Source organism: Lissotriton helveticus, chromosome 10 (genome assembly GCF_964261635.1).
Source record: "Lissotriton helveticus chromosome 10, aLisHel1.1, whole genome shotgun sequence".
Classification (NCBI taxonomy): domain Eukaryota; kingdom Metazoa; phylum Chordata; class Amphibia; order Caudata; family Salamandridae; genus Lissotriton; species Lissotriton helveticus.
The window spans coordinates 425,862,414-425,884,698 of NC_136071.1; the positions used below are offsets into that span (position 1 = coordinate 425,862,414).

Below are 22,285 nucleotides of genomic sequence, written 5' to 3' on the forward strand. Positions count from 1 at the left end.
AGGTCGGAGCTCTGGGAAGCACCAGATATAGGGCGCCCATCAGTAACTAGGGCAGATCTGGTGCGACATTATAGGCACCACAATTTGTCAACCCTCCAAGCAAGTTCCACTGCTGGTCGCTTGACAACAGAGTTTCTCCAAGTGAAAGCGGAATATAAAAAAGAAGAGTTTCTAGACTTGATTTACCCGCCTGCGGCTAGGAAACTATACATGCAATTTAGATTGGGGACTCTTCCTCTTAGGCCGTTCACTAGCAAATGGGACAATGAAAAGAATAATGAATGTCCAGCGTGTAAATATAAGCTAGAGTCTGAAATCCATGTCTTTTTTTTATATGCCCTGCATATTATGCATCCCGCAAACGAGGGGTAATTCCAATTTGTAGAAACTTGGGTTTTAGACACTGTTCTCAAGCTTTTAGGGTTTTAAAGTATGACACCCATCCCCCTATTATTTTCGCTGTCTCGCGTTTTTTGGACGGGATATGGCACAAGCGTAGGAGTCTTTTAAAATAATCATCTTTGGAACTGTATACGTGCCTCCTGTTAAAAGAAAATTATGAAGGCACTGATGTATTTGGGTATTTGGAACTTCTTTTTTAACTTAGCGACCAGCATCGATAACTTTCAATGAATTTTGACTTTGTTTTTATAATGGCATGTCTGAAGCGTAGTTTTAACTTGGTAAATGATTGTATATATGATTGTTTTATATTGTTCTATGTGATTTATTAACTTGATTGTTGTTTGTATGTATGTAGCAATGTGCTTTTATGGTCTAATGCGACCGAAATAAAGTTATTGATTGGATTGGAATGCCCTACCCCTTGTCCTACGTAATTTTCAGCACCCGGTGATATTTAAGAAGCATTTGAAAACGCATCTATTCGCTTATTCAGACACTTTTCCCCTTTGCTGGTATCGCGCCGGGACACTCGTGAGTATCAGTGCGCGCTATAAATTAAAATAACATAAGGTTAGTCCATGGACCCACTGTATAGGGCAGTGTCTGAATGCTTAAGGTTGAAACACCCGCTATTCTGCCCATGGTTTCATGGCAGTCTCTGCCAACAATCTGCATCTCCTTGGCATTTCTCACCAAGCCTTGCGATGTTATCACGCTCCACAGCCTATCTTTTGTTTCCCATCTACGTTTAGGGAACTCGAAACCTGCCACTGGCTCAGGATGAATTGTGCTGGTGTTGTTGGTGGAGAGCTGAGTGGACCCAATGATACTCCGCGGGCTGCTAGCCAGGCCCTCCCAAAAAGTACTAATTTTATTTAATAACAATCAAGTGTTGGCTATACCAGCATAAACAACAACATTTGCACATCGAGGTTCAATAGTTTCAAATGTATATTTATATATATATATATATCTGAATACAAACATAAAAATAATCAAGTTGTATAGATTCATAACATAAAAACCCAGATTAACACTTTCCTTGATGTAGCAAAGGTAACAGATATCTTGTGAAAACTGCAAAAATAATCTATTCATAAAATATCCAATCAATGGGTAAGGAGCTTCAAACATTATGAATGAATATTTTATACAACACTCATATAGGGAAAATGCAATATTCCATGAATTAAAGTTCATGTAGACCACAAATAGTGAGAAGAAATACAAAAGATAAAATAAATACCCCAGTCAATAGCACGAGAAAGATTGAGGAATTACAAGTTTTGATATAATCACAGGTCACTAGGAGACCCTGCCCAAATTCAGTTCCTGGAGACAAGCCGCACTTTAGTCGTCTCAAAGAATGGAGATCATCACCCAGATTAAGGTCATAAGGTTTATTAGTTCAAAATGAAGTTATGATTGTAATTGAGATAATTTGCACTTACCTTTCCTCCCAAGTGGATTATCTGGTAACATACAAAATTCATGCAAAACCTAATTATCGTAACCTCACTGTTATGAATTTCCTTAAAATGAAGAGTCACAGAGCACCTATCATGCTCTCTTCCGATCACACTAACATGTTCTGAGATTCTAACTCTCAACTGTTGAATGGTACTGACCACCTGAAGGAGTCCACAGGGAGCCTTGAGAATCTAAAAATCACAGGTGGTTTATCAATTTAAAAGTGACTTAATTTTACATACTGCCATTAGAAGCCACAAAAAGCGGGATTAAACATCTGGCAAGTGGCAACAATATATTTATGAAACCCATAAAAGCTTATCAAAGACAGTAAACTGAACTGTTCTCTTGCATTTTGAGCGGATCCTAATCTAGGCACTTTAAAATGCTGCTGTAAAGTTTTTAAATAATTTTGTGTACCGGGGCATGCACTGGTTTGAATTAAAATTCATGAATATCAGTAAACGTACAAAGATACGTTTTGTACGTGTTGCAAGCACTTAAAAAAGATATTACTAACGATACAACACACAGAGGAAGGAAGGAAGTGATAACAATTGTGGCACACAGAGTTCTCTTTTAAATGCCTTACAGACTTAATATGCGAATCCATGGACAACACTTACATACTTCTCTTCAAACTTCTTAGCCAGTGCTTCCACATTAAGCCTTTCAATTTCATCATCATTAAAAGGAGTTGAGGCTCCCTTGTTCTGCAAAAGAGAATAAACCACTCCGTGTTACCTTGGTACATGTTTTTAAATGAAGTCCCAAATAGAACGTTGGGATAAAGAACTATACACAGGCCTTGCTGTGGAAACACCCTCTCAACAAAAACTACATCTACAGATTACATTTACGCATGCGATCCTTAAACAACGATTGCTTCACCACCGCATGTCAATAAAGCCTACAATAGCCCCAGAAGCACATTTAATTTAAACCTTCCTGTTGAAAGGTATCTTTCAACCATACGGATATGGAAGTAGGGTTCTCTGCTTTACTTCAGGGATCAGTGTACATAGAGGCCTTCCACCAGGAGAGTGGGTGTTTTCATTCAGCCTGAGGTCATAGTCCCTTTCTGATTGAGGATTGCAGAGGAAGGGAATACTTCACATAACGACAATCACATACTCCATGCATCACCAACAACAAAAGTGAATCAACACAAATAATATGCATCTCTATCCTGAGATTTTAACAGTTTCAATCAAGTGCCCAATACCTGGTCTCTATCCTGAAAATGCAATCATTCAACAGCAAAAATGTCACATAGCACTCAGTCCCTGAACAACTGCTAATCATGTTTCAACCAACTAACCAGCACTGAAAACATGTCAGAAGTCACATTACATAAAATGCTGGTGATCCATGACTCAAGCAGTGATTGCTTACCATGTTCTGCTTAGCTCATTATCTGTCTTTGACACCATAATCACACATTTCTGTTTCAACACCAAAACTGCTCAACTATGGCTTCTTCTTTCTGCAAGACAGAACCCAAATTGAAATATTTGGCCATCATCAATCTAATGATGCAAGCAGAGGGCAGGGTTTTGGTCAAATGTGGTCTGTAGAGGGCCGGTCCCAATTGTTGCGGTCATCGACTTTGAAAGCGTACTCGTTTGTTTCAGAATTGCCCCCAGGGGCATTCACAGAGAGTCCCCCACTCCGGACTTCTCCCCACTCCGTATTCATTAGCTCCCAGCTGTGACGGAAGTATAACCGGTTTGGAGTGAAGCGTACTCTTGGCTCCACCACAGAGTCCCGCATCCAGGACCCTGTACTCTGGCGGATCTCAAACTCCTGTTAGATTGCCAGGACGGACATGCTACCAGCTCAGAGATTCTAGACACCGCCTGGCTTTGCCTCATAGCCCTGAAGAAGTCTTGTGGTTCCTCCCCAGATGAAACACATGTTGGCTGGGCAATCAATCAACAGTAAAAGAAGAACACAACACACAAGATTGTTCACTTTGTCTTTATTCAAACATATATTGATTGTGGTACTATGGAACTTTGAAAGAAGGAGTACTTACTCTGCTTTTTTACGTTGATGTGTGCACAGGACTGCAGCAATCAACCTAATGATGTGCCTTGCCCAGAAAGGTGCCACAAGGATCCATCTTCTTGCCTTACTTTTCCAAAATATGTCACCCTTCGGTACGCCTTACAAAAGCTGGTGGCTTCATTGGCACAATCCACAGCTGGTTTGCAATTGTACATTTAAATCATGATGGACAAAATCAAATGCACAGTTGACCAAATGGCTACACTTTATCCTAATAAAGATATATACTAACTAACTGCCCCAAGGGAACTAGTGCAAAGGCCCAAAACCAGTCACCAAGCAGCACATTGCAATTCCCATATGCAAACCAGCGAGGAATCTTTCCCTGACTAGTATTCCATCACAAGGATATAACAACTAATGCCTTTGTTCTACTTCACTAAACTGACATCAGCCGTATCTACAAATGCCTTCCATTTGACTTCCTCCGATGACTTGAGCGTTTTCAAAACAACACGGACAGAAAAGTACTCAATACAGAACAAGGGAGCTAATTTATGCAGCAAAATGAAACCCAAACTGGCTGCCTATAAAATATGGATTTCCATTCACTCCCTTCTGCATTACACAACAAGTATTCTATACTCCTACCGCTCCAAACTCTATCAGACTCAGCTCACTTGTACACAGTGCCAAACTACAAAACAACGTAATGGGAGAATGGTCATTTGCAGGCAGTGATTAGCACTCTGAATGCCCTCCCTGCAGCCTAAGCACCATCAATGATCTACTTACTTTCAGGGAATTAGTAAAACATGCCTGTTTCAACAGAAAAGATAACACGCCGATGAGGGATTGACTATAGTCCCTGTCAATATCAAGCACCACCCACTGAACAAGGCTAACATCCCCCTCAGACGTTCCACACTAAAGTCCCATATAGCCAATCTGCTCATTTCCTCATGTCGTAAAATTGCTACTCAAGCACCCTTTCCCCATTACACATAGCATCTTGGGATAAAAACATACAAGTACATGGAATCGCCCACTGCCATCAGCATCAAGAGGCAACTTTACAAAAACGACATAATATCACATAACTCAAATACATTAATCGGTACACAGGATAAATCACAGAGGGTTACCCTCAACTTCCAATTCTCCTGTACACACATAAAAAATGAAAGAAAATAGCCCAGGCTTGGAAACCCTGATATCAAATAATTAGGGCTTAAACTGAAGATTGTCATACTTCCTGCTCTGACCATTTAACCTTCTGGCTTGATTACGGCCACTTGCAATGTCTGGGCCATACACAAACAACCCCCACAATGTGCAATTTACCATAGTGGAGTCACATACCTATTGGCAAACCTTAGTGATCTGGGCCACTTAAATCATACATTTTACAAACTCTACTGGCATCCCAAAAGCCCTCGAAACAAGCTAAATATCTGTCCATACTAAAGCGTCTTCTGCACCCAAACGTTTTTACTTAGTTATAAATCAACCCACTCAGCAAAATCCGACAACGAGGACTACCATCTCAATGCTACCTGGCACACCACCAACTCGAATGTCACTCCTCAATCTTGGTTTGGATTTGTTTGTGGTAACAAATTCCAGATTTCTATGGGATCCTGTGGGGTTCCTTTGTACACAGTTTGCGTTGGTAATCTTATTTGATTAGTGTTTTCTATTTTCTTTCTTGATGTAGGATTTGTAGAATCTGATCAGTTGCTAGAGGCAGATTTTCTCAAGGGTTGACCTCAAGTTCTTCGATCGGCTAAAAAGTGGAAGCTTTTCTGATTGCAACTTCATTGTTCCTTCATTGAACCAAGGTGTCTTATTTTGTTATTTGGGTGTGTGAATATTTTCAGGGAGATGAGATTCCTAAAGCCTCTTGAGAGCTAGTCTGATGATGGTGTCTTATCCTATCTGGGTGGAATTCTCTAGAACATATTTGATAATGTTATGGCTGAAACCTGCATTTTACAAAACCAATGTTAAATAGTTCCTTATGTATTGATCAATTGCCATTTAAGCTAAATGTCAAGGAATGACATCTTGAGTCCTGGATGGGTAGCTAGGTCAGCAGTATTCAGAGATAGTTTATTTCATCGGCAGCTGGTTTACATTGGATAAACCTTGCTTGTTCAAGTGAATGAGTGTCAAAAGAAACATTTCTAATTGAGCCATTATCACTTTTTAATATTCTCAGACGCACGCTGAGCATAGCACAATCAGCTGTTTCCTGTTTGGACGAGAGAGAGTTGCGGTCGGGGCTGTGGCGTGCTGTCATGGAGCTGCTCCTGCTGATCCCTCCGGAGGCCAAGAGAGCGAGTGAGTCGATGCGGTGTTACCGGGGATGTTGTTAATCCCTCCGGGATCGCGACCACGACTGCGGGGGGTGATTCACACCTGCTTTTCTGCCCGCATCCTTGGAGAGGTGTGTAGAGGTTCTGTAGTAAATTGCGGGAGTCCCGCTGTTTGGCGCCGCCGCTCTATAGATGAGCGTGTGGTAGGAGGGACATGCAGCCTCCCCGGCTACCCCTGCTGCTACCTTCCAGGGGTCCAATTCAGCAGCCTCGCTTGCCCGCCCAGCCCATACAGCGGGCCCCCCTTCACTCGCAAGGAGTTACTGGAGGCAAGGAGCTGCACCACTGACTCAGCACCCTTCTGATACAGCACACTCTACCCCACAGCGCAGGGGGCTTTATCGTTGCAAAGAGGCATAAAGGTGAGCACAGCAGGTGAGTGAGTCCGCTCATATTACAAATATATCAATTATCTATCAACTACTATTGCACCCGACAGGGACAGAGCAAGAGCAGAACTGATTGGGAACACAAATAGGAGAGAAGCTGTTGGGAGTTGTTGGGAGCTGTGCTGAGCGGTGCGGTAAGTGACGCTCAGTGACACATCTGGGTCGCAGGGAGAAAAAAGCCCCTGGAATTTGTACCAGCATCAGACCCAGCCACTTTGTGTCTTTCTCTGACTTTCTCCAGCGGCATCATTTCTGGTTATCTCTGATTGTCTGCTGGTCGACAACTACAGTTACAGCAGCAGCACCAGGTGTTTAGTGCTGCAGGGGGACATTTTACGAGCACAAAATTATTGAATAATCAATTGAGCGGAGGTGGTGGTGGTGGGTGAGAGGCGAACGTTTCTATCTTGTGCATGAGATGACTTCTAGAAAATTACGCTCTGGACGCGTACTTGCCTCTTCTCCTAGCTGTACAAGGAAATTGATGAGATCATATAGCGGACCCAGAAATCTACAGCACCTTTGCTATAAATCTCACCCAACCATCATAGGTTTCTTTCGGCAAGTTCCCCGGGCTGCTCCTGTGGAGGCAACATTGGGGCAAGAAAGTTTGTTTTCCAAGTTCGTCGTAGTAACGTCGCCCCTCCCGTCTTCAGGGGAAGCTCAGGAAAACCCTTATGGTCCTGCGGGGAGCCTGATAATGTCCTGTGAAGGGGCCAGGGGTCAGACAAGATCAGGCGTGGAAGATGGCTCAAGTAGTTTCTCGCCTGACACCTCTTCACGTGCAAATCTGGGTCCTGGTTTATGTGTTAACCATTCAATCCAATGGTCCCGACAGTCTCAACAGAGCCAACACATCTCTTTGAACTTATCAAAAATGGAGCACTCTTTTGTTGGTACATCCGTTGCATCGGGCGCTGCTTTGCACGCAAAGTTGAGCTCAGATCACCTTCTTAACCAGCAGAGTCAGCACATCATCTCCTTGAACAGGGAAAACCCAAACAGTAAGACTGCGGCTGTATTTGTTGCCCCTACGGAGGGGAACACCGGCAAGGGATCCAGTGAAGAGGGTGTGCTAGAGGATCCCGCGAGGATGCCTGGAGGGATGTCCCTGCAATGGTGGATAAGGCTTCATTCTGTGGAAAATGTAATCCAAGGGAAGACTTTACACACCCAGACATTGATATTGAAGCTCAAACAAGGGGCTGGGGAGCCCCTCGCGCTCACCCTGTGAAGGATGGTTATCCAATGAGCAGTCCGAGGGAGAAGAACACTCCTATTGTAAGCTCCTCCCCTAGGCGTCTCTCTTTGCCTCTTTTATATTGTAGTACAAGTCTCTTGAACGGTAATTCTCTGGAGTCTGTCTATGATGCTCATGATGTTCACAATGTATTCCTGCCTTGTTCATAACCAAAGCTGGGTAATGAGAGGGATGGTGTGCCTTCTGAATATTTTGTTTGTATCGAAAGACTATTAAGTTCCATTCTGTCTTTACTGAAGAAATCTGTCTTAAGCTCAGATCATATGCGGGAAATGATCTCCGTAATGTTGTTTGAAGTGCAAAAAGTAAACAAATTGGACACCATTATTCCCCTCTCTAATATACCTGTGCGACCGGAAGAACAGACAATGTTAGGCCCCCCTTACTCGCTCCCCGGGGAGAGCAGAGAGTTGTGTCTGTACAAGCAGGAACACCTCTCTCCTCATTGTACCAGATTAAACCTTTCTGTAATCTTGAAAATGAAGAGCTGTGTCTACGTTCACTCTTCGCACACTCATGCACCATCTGCGCCTTCTTTGGGGAATCCGTCGCTTCTTCCCGGAGCAGGACCTTATAACCCTGGTGCAATCGCTGGTCCTCTCAAGACTGGACTACTGCAATTCTCTTCTTACTGGCCTCCCCAAATCCCACCTGTCCCCCCTTAAATCTGTTCTCCATTCAGCAGCTCGTTTCATTTATGGGGCCAAAAGAAGCGACCACATCACTCCCATGTTATCCACCCTCCGCTGGCTTCCAATCGAGGCTAGAGCCATCTACAAGACTGCTTGTATCACCCACAAAGCCTTGCACTCCTCCTCTCCTCGCTACCTGGCGAATAAACTGAAACTCTCTGGTGGCTCTAGACCTTCACGCAATGCGGAAAATCTTCTGCTTGAACCTCCCACTTTCAAGAAGGAAAGAACGATGGCCCAATCCTTTTCGGGCAATGCGGTGAGAATCTGGAACTCCCTTCCACCGCAGCTCCGGACCACCTCCTCCTCCCAGGCTTTCAAAACTGACCTCAAAGCTCTCCTCCTTCAAAGACACTTCCAAATGTAACTCATGCCTTCTCTATTATCCGTAGGAAGCCCTTCCATTTTAGAAAAATCTACTGTACATGACTATGGAAGTGTTTTCCCGGTGTGTTCTTGTGATCTGAGAGTCTGCATTTTGTGCAGTACTATCTTTCTACCTGTGTCTGGTACTCTTGTGTATCTTTCACCTGTCACTTTCTCTTGTAACACACTGTTTTCTACCTCCTACAATTGTTTATTTTTGATACCTGTACTAGTGCCACTATTCCTTCTTATTGGTTCTTGTGCTTGAGTGCCCCCCATGTATTGCAGTATTATAGCTTTATGTTTACTTTGTATGCTTTTGTAACTTGCACACGTCACTTTTTCCTCCTGTAATGCACCGTTTGCTACCTCTTTTATTTTGTTGGTTTACGATTGTCACTTTTGTAATGCACCGTTTGCTACCTCTTTTATTTTGTTGTTTCACGAGTGTCACTTTTGGAATGCACCGTTTGCTACCTCTTGTATTTTGCTGGCTCACGATTGTCATTTTTGCTTCATTTAATGTAACGTTTGCCTTTTTATTTGGTTCACTTGTATTGTTCTCATGTACCAGTTCTGTTCCTATTGTGAAGCGCTCTGACACCTTCGGGTAATGTCCGCGCTATATAAAAATGCACAAATAAATAAATAAATAAATTGAGGAGGCTGCAGTGGGTCCCCCTTCGGGAAACGTCACACTAAAACCTTATTCTTTGTTCATTAAGGGAAAAAAGGGGGCTAGTGGAGCCATTGAGGAAGCAGAGAAAATCAAGGGTGACGTTGGGCAAAAAGGCGGGGGAGAGACAGAGGAAGAGGCCCCAACTCCATCCGCCTTACAGGCCCAACCTCCCAATTCTTCAGTGAAAATAGGATCAAAAGCAGGGAAGAGCGGAGGTCCTGCAACAAACCACAAAGGGGAAAATAGGAAAAAGAAACAAAAAAGGACAAGAGGATTCCCTAAACGAAAAGTGTCAAAATTGCATTTTCTACAGATCCCAGATAGCCAGAGTGTTGTTCAGACTATAATAGAGGGTGGTGGTCCTAAACTGCTAAGTGGGGAAGGTGCGCCCAGGAACCCCGTGACAGTACTTCTTTCTCCTATTGGGAGATAGGGGACTACTGGAACAGGAGCAGCTCCATTAAGCCTTCCGCTGCAGTCTCCGCTAGTACCTCATCCTCTTTAGCTCAGTGAGGGGGGTGATCCTTTGGGAAGGGGAACAATACTGGGAGGTGGGGTTCCTATATATCAAACATGGTCCAGAGCTCGAGGGGTTAGATAAGATGGTAACCTAGAGGTGGGACCTCAAAAGCAGATTAAGTCCAACACGGAGGTACAGGCGGCTAATAATGGTGATAGGGTGCCTCTATGGATTCCCCAAAGAGATGCAGTAAAGAAAGACAATGTGGTGCAGGATGCTTCCTCGCCCATAGTTGACCTCATTTGGTTATTTGAGTCTGAATCCGATCCGATAAATAGAGGACTCATTCTCAAACTTTTTTCCGAAATAGAGCCACTGACGCTGTTAGAAAGCAGGGATATTTTAAATGTGAATATTATTCAGCATGAGAATTTTTCCTTCTCCAGAGTTACCTACTGCTCCTTGTTAGTGGCTAATATGGCCATACAGAACTGTGAGCACTTTTTAAAACGAGGGATTGATATAATACCTGTATCAAATTCTGAGGAATATTCTACCATGTGTGGTACAACTTTGCGCTCACAAGCTCTGAGGGCCGGTAATTCTGTGGCGTTAGACGCTATGGGCCCCGACTTTGAGTACCCTTTGGGTAACGCCAAAAATATCATGGTCTCACTAAATAAAAAGGGAGGCTTGATAAATCTGGTGCCTGATTCTGCAGTTGCGCGTCAGACCCCGAACACAGAAGATGATTAGGCCCAGTGGAGTTGGGTAGCAAAAGCCCTGAATACCAACTGTCCAGAGGAAGAAAGAAGCGCTCCTCTGAGGTAGCCAGGGGGGGGGGGGTTACTTCTGTCCTGGAATATGGCTGGCTTGAGTGACAACGAGGAAAAATTGAATTTCTTAAAATCTTTAAATCCTCTGATTATATGCCTACAAGAGACTTGGGGCCAGATGTAGGTGGCCATTTACTGGCCGGTAACGGCCGATTTCGACCGTTACCGACCGGTAAATGGGTATTTGGGATGTAGGGGGCCAATTTTACCGATTCGGTAAATTTACCGAATCGGTAAATTTACCGAATCGGTAAAATACAGAATCGGTATTTTTACCGATTCGGTAACTTCGGGATGTAGGTGGGACTCTTCTGAGTCCCAAAGGCCTTTCAGATTCGTTATTTTACCACCCAATCCAATTGGGTGGTAAAATACCGAATCCAGGTGTGCATGCACATGTGTGCATGCACACCTATGCCATGTGACAGACAGGCATGCCCTTAGGGCATGTCTGTGTGCCACATGGCACACATGCCTGTATTTGGGGTGCTAGAGGGTGTCAAAGTGACACCCCCTGCACCCTTGCTTGAATCGGTATTTACCGAATCGGTAAATACCGATTCGGTAATGCCCATTGATTCCTATGGACTTCAATGCTCATAGGAATCAATGGGCATTACTGAATCGGTATTTACCAATTCGGTAAATACCGATTTTTACAGATTCGGTAATTCAATTACCGAATTTACCTAAATCTCCCTCCTTCTATTTTACCGATTCATAAATATCGAATCGGTAAAATTCGGTATTTATGAGTCGGTAAAATAGAATTACCTACATCTGGCCCTTGGTCGTGCAAAGATTTTGATTGTGATGGTTTTTTTACTTTCTCTTGTTATGCTAAGCACTCCGAAAGGGGACATGCCAGTGGGGGGTCTCCATTCTGCTTAAGAATTCGATTAATTGGAATCAGAAAGTTTTTTACCATCCATCAAATCTCTGTATCTGCCTGAAGCTGGCATGTCTGGGAGAGTCTTGCAGGCCCACCTTCTTCCTGGTAGCAAATCTCTATATCCCCCTCGGGAAAAATCTCGACCGCCTGTTGAGCCCACTCTTCTTATATATAATGAGATATCTACCACGGAAGAATGCCACTTAGTGGTATTAGTGGGAGATCTAAATGCAAAAATGTCCAATTCTGCGCAGGAAATTTATGTTAACCCAGATAAAGAGGAAATATGGCATATCCCCGACTCCTTTTTACCGGATAAAATAAAAACGGATAAACGGGGATTCCTCCTGCTTGATAGCATTAAAAGTGCAGACTTGGTCATTCGAAACGGGAGGTTGCCAGTCGATAAAACAGTACAATTTACTTTTCAATCCCATCGCACACAAAGCCTATTGGACTATGTAGTTGTTTCCTATCAAATGTTTGGTGCCTGTGAAAATGTAGAGGTTTCCCCGTCAGTATGGAGTGATCACAGTGTAATAAGCTTGACCTTGGCCTTTAATCTACCTGCACTGAATCAAGGACACTTGTGCCAGGATTCGGTGGTTTTTAATAAAGCTAATGGTCGTTCATTTTGGACACAAAAAAAAACCCACCAAGGTAGGTGTGATAGTGAAGAAAACTTTTTCAGAACAGCAGGGCCATGTTTCTGCTAATATTATACAATTTTTTGAGGCCCAAATGAGGGAGATAAAAAATGTAATCTCAGATTCCACTGGTCCCCGTAGGGTAAATCAGGGCACCCCTTTTCTGAAGGCACTACATCAAGAAATTAACCATTTAGTTCGAAAACAACAAACAATTTTCCACGGGTATACAACAGGAAATTAATCGCCTTAAGCGAATTAGAAGCCGTTATAAACTCAGAACAAAGAGAAACGAGATGGATGCTAAATGGATTGGGTTGAGGGAAGCCACGAGAGCCAAAGATTAAAAAAGTATTGGCACTTGATTGCAGGATATTGTGATTCTAGACAGAGGGCACTCCCCATTCCTATCCCAGAAAGTGAGTGGGTGGACTATATTTCATTATTATATAAACTTAACAGCTCAGTGCTTTTTCAGATGTCTGTAATAGAGGAGGCTGTCTTTGTTGAATATGGTCCTCTGTCAAGGGATGAAGTGATGGGCTATATAAAGAATGCCAGAACCTCCGGCGCACAAGGACCGGATGGTATCCCAATTATGCTAATCAAAAAAGAAACAGCTGCATGGGGAGCCTTTCTGGCGCCACTGTTTAACTTCTGTTTTCGGACGATTAGTATTCCCTCCTCTTGGAAGGGGAGTATTATAGTTCCGTTGTTCAAAAAGGGACCAAAAAGGTCACCTACTAGCTTTAGACAGATTGCGCTGCTGGATGCTTCGGGCAAAGTATGTGCAAAAAGAATACTTCAGCATTTGCAGCAATGGGCCCATAATCCGAACATCTTACCGCCAGAACAGGCAGGTTTCAGAAAGAACCATGGAACGCTGGATAACATTGCGGCTGTTCAGATCATCGTAGAGAAATATGTCTTCTCATAAAGCATGTTAGTCTATACAGCATTCATTGATTTCTCCACGGCGTTTGATAAAGTGGATCATCAGACGTTGTGGAGAAAGCTTTCCCATCTTGGTATGGCATACCACCTCCAGGGTCTAGTAATAGAATGACACACAGACACCTAGTGTCAAGTGATGATGTGAGGCTCACAGGGGTTATCTTGTAAGATTAAGACATATAACGGTCTTAAGCAGGGTTGCCTGTTGGCCCCTCTTTATTTTCCTTTTATATATATGACCTCCCCGGCAAATTAAACTTAGTGAGGGGGGATGCCCCGAGAATTGGTACAATGTCCATTGGCTCTCTACTATATGCAGATGACGTTGCAATTTTCGATTTAACTCCTATTGGATTGCAGCGTCGTCTGGATGCCCTGACCAAATATGCAAAGGACCACTTTCTGAAAATCAAAATTGCTAAAAGCTAAATTTTAGTCTTTCGCAATAAAGGTCTCAGAATAAAGAAAGGGTATAAATGGTTGTTGGGGCAGGAAGAACTTGAATTGGTCAATTCGTATTAGTATTTGGGGAAGGTTTTTTCAAAAAACGGGTGTGACTCAGAGCATATCAAACGGCGTGTTGGTAAGGCCGCCACCCAGGCTGAAGCTTTAAACAGATTTTATAAAACCTGTGGGAGACGTCATTTTAATCATGTTCTGCCAGTATTTAAGGTTAAAATCCCTCCTACATTAACAAATGCTGCAGAAGTACTGGACAGGAATTACTGGCTTGCTTTTGATAAGGCTGAAGGCCGTTTTTTCCGCCAAATTTGTAATTTAAACTCTTTGGCTGCCCCACATGTTCTACACTTGGAATTCCATCTAGTCTCTTCTTATACTTCATCCATGGCAGCGGTCCTGAGGTGGGGGAACTCCCTCATTTGGGGGGATGAGGGCACCCTAAGGGCCGCCTTGAAGATGGAAATCTTTGCTAAACTAAAAGATAAATCAGCTTTCTTCAAATCATTTGCCTACACAAAAGACTCATTTGGGCTTAGTTTAAATTGTGATTCACCCATGCCTAAGCCTGTATTGAAGTAATTCCTAAAGAAGTCAGTAAGCACGATTAGTACGGTAAGAGACACAGCCTTAAGTCAACCTAAAGCATGCAATGAAGTGATCTGTGTGAGTGCGATGGGGAGTAGACCCCAGCCCTATCTTTCATGGAATGTCCACATGGAATTAGAAGGTTGATACTACTCTTAAGAACCAACTTGTTGCCCTTGAGAGAAGTGACGGGAATTTGGGTAAAAACTCCTGGAGAGGAGAGGAGAGAATCTGCGAATTGTGCTGTTCTCAAATTCAGGATCTTAATCACGTGATATTTGTGTGTCCGGAACTTCTACGGGTAAGGTGCATGTTTGTTAGACTCTCATTTATCAAATTTAATATTCATTCTGTTCAGGAGGCTCGATCTTTTGTCTTGTCCCCACCAAATGAAATGGTTTGCCATAGAATATTTACATTTTTAAAAACATTTCTGGCCATTTATTAGGAAATGTTTAAAGAGTTTAGTTGGTATGTGTAATGTTTGCTGGTTGGCCAATGTAGAATTTTGTATCCGTTACAAAGTATGTTTTTCTTTCTTTTCTCTGTTTTTATTCATTGGTGTATTTAAAAAAAGAAAAAAAGTATTTAAAGTATGTTCTTGTACTGTACTGGTGTACTTTTGTGGACCTCCGTAGGAGTTCCGTAACAAATAAAAACTAATTTGAAATTGAATATAGTTTGCTAGCACCATTCAGTAATGTAATTTGCATCAGCACAGGCCTGTCTCCTTGTTCAGTGTTGGGAATGTTAGTGAGACTGAATTTATTGCTGGAAGCCATGATTGCTCCAGAATGTAAAAACAACTTGTAGACCTTTTTCAATGGGGATTCCAAGACGGTATGAAAAGTCTTGTACAATTGTGGTTCTTTATTGCCTAGTAGGGAACATACAGCCTACATGGTCTCTTCGTCTGAGATTGGAAGTTAAAAAAACTGCTAGATATCTTCATCAAGAAATGTAAAAATGGTGTCAACTAAATCGTTTCACTTGGCTCCAAGATCAAGTGGCTCAACCATGTATATCAAGGAACTGTATCTGGTAAATACATGCATACGGCTACCTTGATCATCTTTCATCTGAATATTACATCTCCTCCTTTACTTAGCTTTGATACCGTGGGCTGGTAATTCATTGGCCTTTTAGATGCTATCGTATGATTTCTGTTTGGTGCAGGATAACTTGTTGGGAAGTCCCTTGATCACACCTTACATCGAACTGTTGGTGGGCAAACATGTGACTCTATGTATTACATTGAAGTTGTGCAATAATTTCTCCAAAGTTATGTACTTGGATTTGCCAAACATGAATCTAGTCATGAACATTTAACTGGCTCCTCCTACCTTAACAGCATCCCAAATCATGTTCCAGGTGACTGCCCCAGTTTTATTTTCTTTAAATTAGTTTCTATAGCCCACTTCACTGTGCATCTTGAAGTCGGGTCTCTGAAAGCCAATTCACTTTAACTAGGAAAAGGGTAAGCATTTTAAACTATGAGGCCATCTACATGGTTTATGTAAATGTGGCATGATATGAAAAAAAAACGATTTTCAATACTCGCTTCTACTCATATCTCAACAGAGCAGACACAGGAGTGAAACCAGTGCACACATTAACCAAATCAATGTCAGCAATCCCCAGATGAGCTACGGTGATGGAAATATGCAAATTTGAACGTTTCGTCTAGATTGTGTTAAAAACCAGGAGGCATTCAGATCTCATCCCACTCTCAGAAAAGCACATTAGTCGCCAATCTAACAACAGCAGGGAACAACACTTTGCAGAACTGATCCTGTTGTGATAGGAGGAGTATCTACAGGACAGAGTGATATCTTCCACATATAAAGGCCCTTTTAAATCTAACATACAATACCCTTTGTCCATTTTGGAATTGTACATATAGAAGGTATATCTGTAGCTCAAAGAATAGAAACATTCAGATCTGGTTGTGAACAATGAATAGTAATGATAGGGTAAGAATTTTGAATACAATTTGGTGAGTGCAATTTGGTTGTATACTAGTTTACATTGTGAACAGCAACAGGTCTAAGGAAAGGTGTCCTCAAATTCTCCTACACCCGCTTTCCAATACAGTTTTATTCCAGCTGACATCCAAGATTAAGTAACAAATCGTGTGGACTATTTATTGCCCCAAAGCAGGTTACAGTATTGAATACGATCAGCACACCTGTTCATAAAATTCAATAAACAACATAACTTCCGTAGTAGCATACCCAATCAAACTTATGATTGCAAGATTCAAGGGAACAACTCTTCAAATCTTGAAACAAAAAAAGACAGCTGACTATCCATTCTGTGAAGCTATATCAAGGGTGTGAACGACGAAGAGAGGATAAAATTAACTTGGGAGACAAGGGAAAAAAATGTGAAACACTGTAAAAAAGCAGACGTTAGAATTAGGGGAAGGTGGATACCCAAAGCCTGGCAACCATTGCTGCACCTTCCAGCACCCATCCATGGATTGGGCCATAGCCACCTGTATTTTATCACATCACGAAGTTAAATCCTCAAGTTAAATCAACCAGAAAAAAAATCAAAAGGAAAAATAATCAATTTAGAAGAAAAATAATGGCTTTGCAAGAAATGAATTAAGACAAAGAAGACACAATGGGAAGCACTGCTATGTCTAAATAAATACCATCATACAAAAATCAAGGTTGAGTTCTCTTCGAAATCTAATATGATTCCTAGAACACTAGTGCCACATTGGGGTGGAAGGAGACCTTTGTGTTTTGATATCTGGAGTGATTTCAACCTTATGTACAGCAAGTTCCTAACTAACATTATTCGTGGATACCATGCTTCAACATCATATAAAGATCATTGTGTTTGATTCTTTTCTCTGTTATGAGATTTCTTCTGTAAATGTTCTTGTCTTTGTGTATGCACAGTCATAGCCATGTCACTTTCCGAATGCACTTGTACACATTATTTTTCTGAGTTCTAGTTTTATCATCACTTTATATGAAACTTCTGTTGTTCCTCTGGTTCAAGGATCTCAAAGCAAGCTCACTGTGTTTATGCACTTTTTAACTCTGGTTTCATCTACTAGTACTGGATTAGGGAGGTATATTAAGAGCGTTGACAAATCCATTGTCATAGTGTCAAAGTCTTTATTAAATTCCAAGAGCAGGAGCCAAATACATATAGAGGCATCACTTTCTGTGACTCAGTTCTCCTTTCAGGCGCATCTCAAAACTCCACTTTGACCATTTTCTCCACTTTTAACCATTCTTGATTCTCTGGGAAGTACAATTTCTATTATGGACAGTGCTATTTGTGCTTCCAAAACAAAAGAGGAGCGTAGAGGTACTGATAGAGTCACCCTCCTGACGGAACTTTCATAATCAAAGAGATTCTAGCAAAAAAAGTGAAAAGTGATAATATTTGTATTGGTTTTGGTTTTTCTAAATCGTGCTAGGCTCTCTCTTAAAGGTGGAAAGACGAGAGCACAATGTGCTTTTTAAAATACCCCTCACACACTAAAAAAATCCATTAGTGTCATGCTTCATCATAGGGGTCTTCCCGCCCCTATAACGGGACGGGGCGTGCTACGACCAAACGAAATACGCGGGAGCACTTATATTGTGACAGTGGCTATGTGTAAGTGCACAGGTGTCAGTGAAAGTGTAGGGACCTCAAAAAGTGAATATATAAAAAAAGTTTAAAAATTCCCTGGCATAGTAGAAAAAATTTATTTTATTCACTTCTCTAGCTGGGAACATTAAGAAGGGGTTGTGAGGTAGAGCATTAGCTAGCTACCTAGTCGACATGTTTCGTAAGCAGTCCCCTACTGCTTACTCATCCGGACCAAATAGCGATCCCTACTTGTATGTACTCAGTTCTACAGAGATATGCCTACTGTCCTACAAACAGTACAGCAAAAATAAGCTGACTGTTTGTGCTTCGGGGCATGAGTTGGCCCAATGAAGCAAAAACGGTAAATATTGCTCCTCGGAGCAGCACGGGGGTGGGAATAATGATTCTTTCTCTCGCCGGACATTAACCGCGCAGAACACCCCTCGCCTGCAAGCTCATGGGGCATTAAGAATAACTGAAAAGAAGACCACAACAGGTCCGTTTTTGGCAATTATTACCGTTTTTGCTTCATTGGGCCAACTCATGCCCCGAAGCACAAACAGTCAGCTTATTTTTGCTGTACTGTTTGTAGGACAGTAGGCATATCTCTGTAGAACTGAGTACATACAAGTAGGGATCGCTATTTGGTCCTGATGAGTAAGCAGTAGGGGACTGCTTACGAAACATGTCGACTAGGTAGCTAGCTAATGCTCTACCTCACAACCCCTTCTTAATGTTCCCAGCTAGAGAAGTGAATAAAATAATTTTTTTCTACTATGCCAGGGAATTTTTAAACTTTTTTTATATATTCACTTTTTGAGGTCCCTACACTTTCACTGACACCTGTGCACTTACACATAGCCACTGTCACAATATAAGTGCTCCCGCGTATTTCGTTTGGTCGTAGCACGCCCCGTCCCGTTATAGGGGCGGGAAGACCCCTATGATGAAGCATGACACTAATGGATTTTTTTAGTGTGTGAGGGGTATTTTAAAAAGCACATTGTGCTCTCGTCTTTCCACCTTTAAGAGAGAGCCTAGCACGATTTAGAAAAACCAAAACCAATACAAATATTATCACTTTTCACTTTTTTTGATAGAATCTCTTTGATTATGACAGTGCTATTTGTGCTCAGGTTTGTGGGCTCTCATTTGGAGTGGTCAATCCTACTAGATCTAAGTGCAGCCTATAATATGGTACCATATTCAGTTTTACTGCACCGATTGATTAATATTAGTATCCAAGACATCATTTGTACCCCAAATTAAAATCAAGATGATTTGTTAATTCCCTCTCTGTCTCCCTGGCACCCTTGGCAACAGACGATCTGCTGTTAGGCGGAGACTTCCACTGTGTGGCTGATGTTATATTTGATCGCTCCACTCCCTCACTACAGGGTGCACTCACCTTTAAAACAACAGAGGGTTTCAGGGACTGGTTGGGACACTGTGATCTAGTAGATGTTTGGAGGACAAACCATGGGAACACTCAAACCTATTCATACTACTCACATATTTACTAATTACATGCCAGGATAGACAAGTCTGTTTTCTCGCACAGACTTATATATCTAGGGGGTACTCTTTCAAATCACAGCCCCCTTCTGCTGGACTTCCAGCCTAAGGGGGAATGCCCATTGATCCCCACATGGTGGCTTAACCCACGGGCTCTAGAGGATACCTGCTTTCGCAACTCTAAGAGGGACGCAATCACAGGGTACTATGATCAGACTCGGGGCTCAACATCCTTGGGTTTGGTCGAACGGGAGGAGTTTAAGGTAGTGGCTCATGGTTATTCTCTGGGCTAATCGATCGGTGTACGGAAAGAACTTGAACAGAGAACTTCAGACCCTGGATAACAGATTAAACAAGTTAGACAATATCTTGGGTGCTGATGGGATGGCCCAGGACAGACTGCAGGAGGCCAGGGAGCAATATAAGGCCAGTCTAGAGCGTCTGTGTTGGCTCGATTACAAAACCTAAAATGACCTACTACGAGAGCACACAACAAGTAAGGCAGACCGGGCAGGCTACTAGCCTGGCTTATTAGGCCTGAATCTAGGGGGGAGTCTATAACACATATCAGAATGGGCGATGGCGAGTCCTTTTACTCCCCAGGAGCCATTAGCGCCATATTTCAGGAATTTTACGTACAGATCTACAAACGCCTGGAGTCACTCCCACCTGGAAATTGGATGGCTTTCGGGAAGGACCAGATTCAGTAAGACCATAATAAAGGAGACAGTGTCATGCGCGTCTACTGGTGTTTTTGGTAGTATTTCTCGACTCCACTGACTTTGGTGTTTTGTGTTATATTCATATATAAGTATTCCACATCTTGGCCGATCATAATTTTTGTTTCAGGACTGAAACTGTCTAAAGTTTGAGGGTTTGTATAGTCTCCTTCAAATATGAAGGCATCTTGAAGACTTTCGAGCATAGAAACCAGTCACAGAACCAGGACAGTGGTTCCAACAGTGAACCAATCTAAGAAACAATGGGGTATCCAGGAGGCGGTCTCTTTTGAATATACATCTTAGGATGTGCGAAGAAATCTTTTACTCTAGATTTGTCTGTTATAAGGAAATCTGCCTCATCTTTGTGATCCATCTTGACAATCTTTCATCACTGATCAGGTGACAGTTACTTTTGCACAATCAACCTGCAGGATCGCTCTTGAGTTTTCTGCAACACTTCTCAACACTCAGGAGACAAACATTCCTGTCACTATTTTTCCTGGTCTTGTAGGACTATGGAACCACCATAGTGAGCTTGCTTAGTAACAATCACACTACTGTTCCCCAGTTTTGCCATCGCATCTCTTTCTGCCTTAAAATTCATGTTACACTTGGGCCTGATTTTGGTTCTTTATAATATCAAGCTCCCAAAGAATCTTTTTTTCAGATGTATCGAATTAAGGGGGTAGTAGTTGTCGGGGAGGTATACAATTTGATTGTCTTGAGGTTAATATTCTGGTCCTCAATGTTATTTGAGGGATGGCTACCTATAAAAAAAAACACAAATCTCTCTAAAAAATTAGTTATCCTGACCTTATTTGAAACTGTTGTGGCCTTGCCTGGGTACAACCCAAATGCCCTTTTTCAGTACTCCATTTCAGTGAGAGTTAGTGAGCTCAAAATTACCACTAGGTTTAGGCTATGTTCTTTTGGCACTTTTGGCCCTACACTTCGCTCCTGATAAGGCGGGCAGGATTGCAGAGCCATTGTACTTGCTTTGATGCAAGTTTGTCCTGTTCCTAAACCAGGTCCTAAAAAAGATCTCCCAGTAACGAAAAAGGGTCTCTCTGTGGGGTTGGTCAGTGACAGAAAGGGTAAATTGGTGGTGGCTAAATGGACCTGCTGTGGTCCTCATTCCGACCACTACATTTGTCAGAGCTGAAGGTATAGTTGTCAGGGGTTGCCTGAACTTGATATTTTTTGGCTTTATTGTTGAGATTGTGGCCTGGTGTAATACCCATCCGAGGCGTACGGGTAAACTGTCCCATGTTTAAATTTTATTAGATATGTATTCAGTTTATCTTGGAGCCAGTGATTAACTGTAGGACTGCTCTGTCGATTTCCTCATGTCAGTTTTGTACATAGTTATTTGTACTGTTGTGTTCATATTTCTTTCGTTAACATTTCCACTGGCATAGTAAGAGGAAGATATTTGTCAATATTAATAATGAGAAGTAGTCAGCAACGTCTGCATTTCTTTACAAAATACTGCCATTGTTTTCTGAAACAAATTATTAAAGAAAATTCTTGGTTGTTTGCCCACTGTGAGTCCTCTAGGTGTGGCCTTTACCCAGAGACACTCCATAATCATGCCATAATATAATGCGGTTTTGATTTGATTATTTTTGGCTAGAGGGCGTCTCCCTGTCATAAACGTGACACCTGCATTATAGTGATATCATCTGTAGGCGATGGTGTTGCTGGTCTACCAGTTAACATCTCATCATTAAATCCTGGTCTTGGACATACGAGAAACTGATTTTCCTATTCAAGGAATGTTCTTTGTGATGTAGTATTACAGGGAAGAACTACGAGGTATAAGTCGCCTTCAACTGACAATGTAATAGTTTCTTAGTTTATTTATTTGATTTAGACCTCAACTGAGGTCAACAAATACAAGTACATAATATAATAGATAGTTGTATTTATACTTTTAAAACAGATTTAGAACTCATTATAAGC

General features: G+C 42.1%; 1 protein-coding gene across 6 annotated transcripts in view; it reads right to left on the reverse strand.

Annotated features, from left to right (window-relative positions):
* The window catches only part of UBN1 (ubinuclein 1), an 810,192-nt gene that overhangs the window by 662,954 nt on the left and 124,953 nt on the right, over nucleotides 1-22,285 (reverse strand). For 3 of the 6 annotated variants that reach the window (XM_078662912.1, XM_078662910.1, XM_078662911.1), the window contains exon 3: nucleotides 2,502-2,588. The exons of 2 other annotated variants lie outside the window; for them this stretch is intronic. In XM_078662912.1, coding sequence (XP_078519038.1) covers nucleotides 2,502-2,588 — 87 coding nt within the window. The remainder of the gene's footprint in view (nucleotides 1-2,501; nucleotides 2,589-22,285) is intronic. One more of the 6 variants, XM_078662915.1, reaches the window with a different exon arrangement.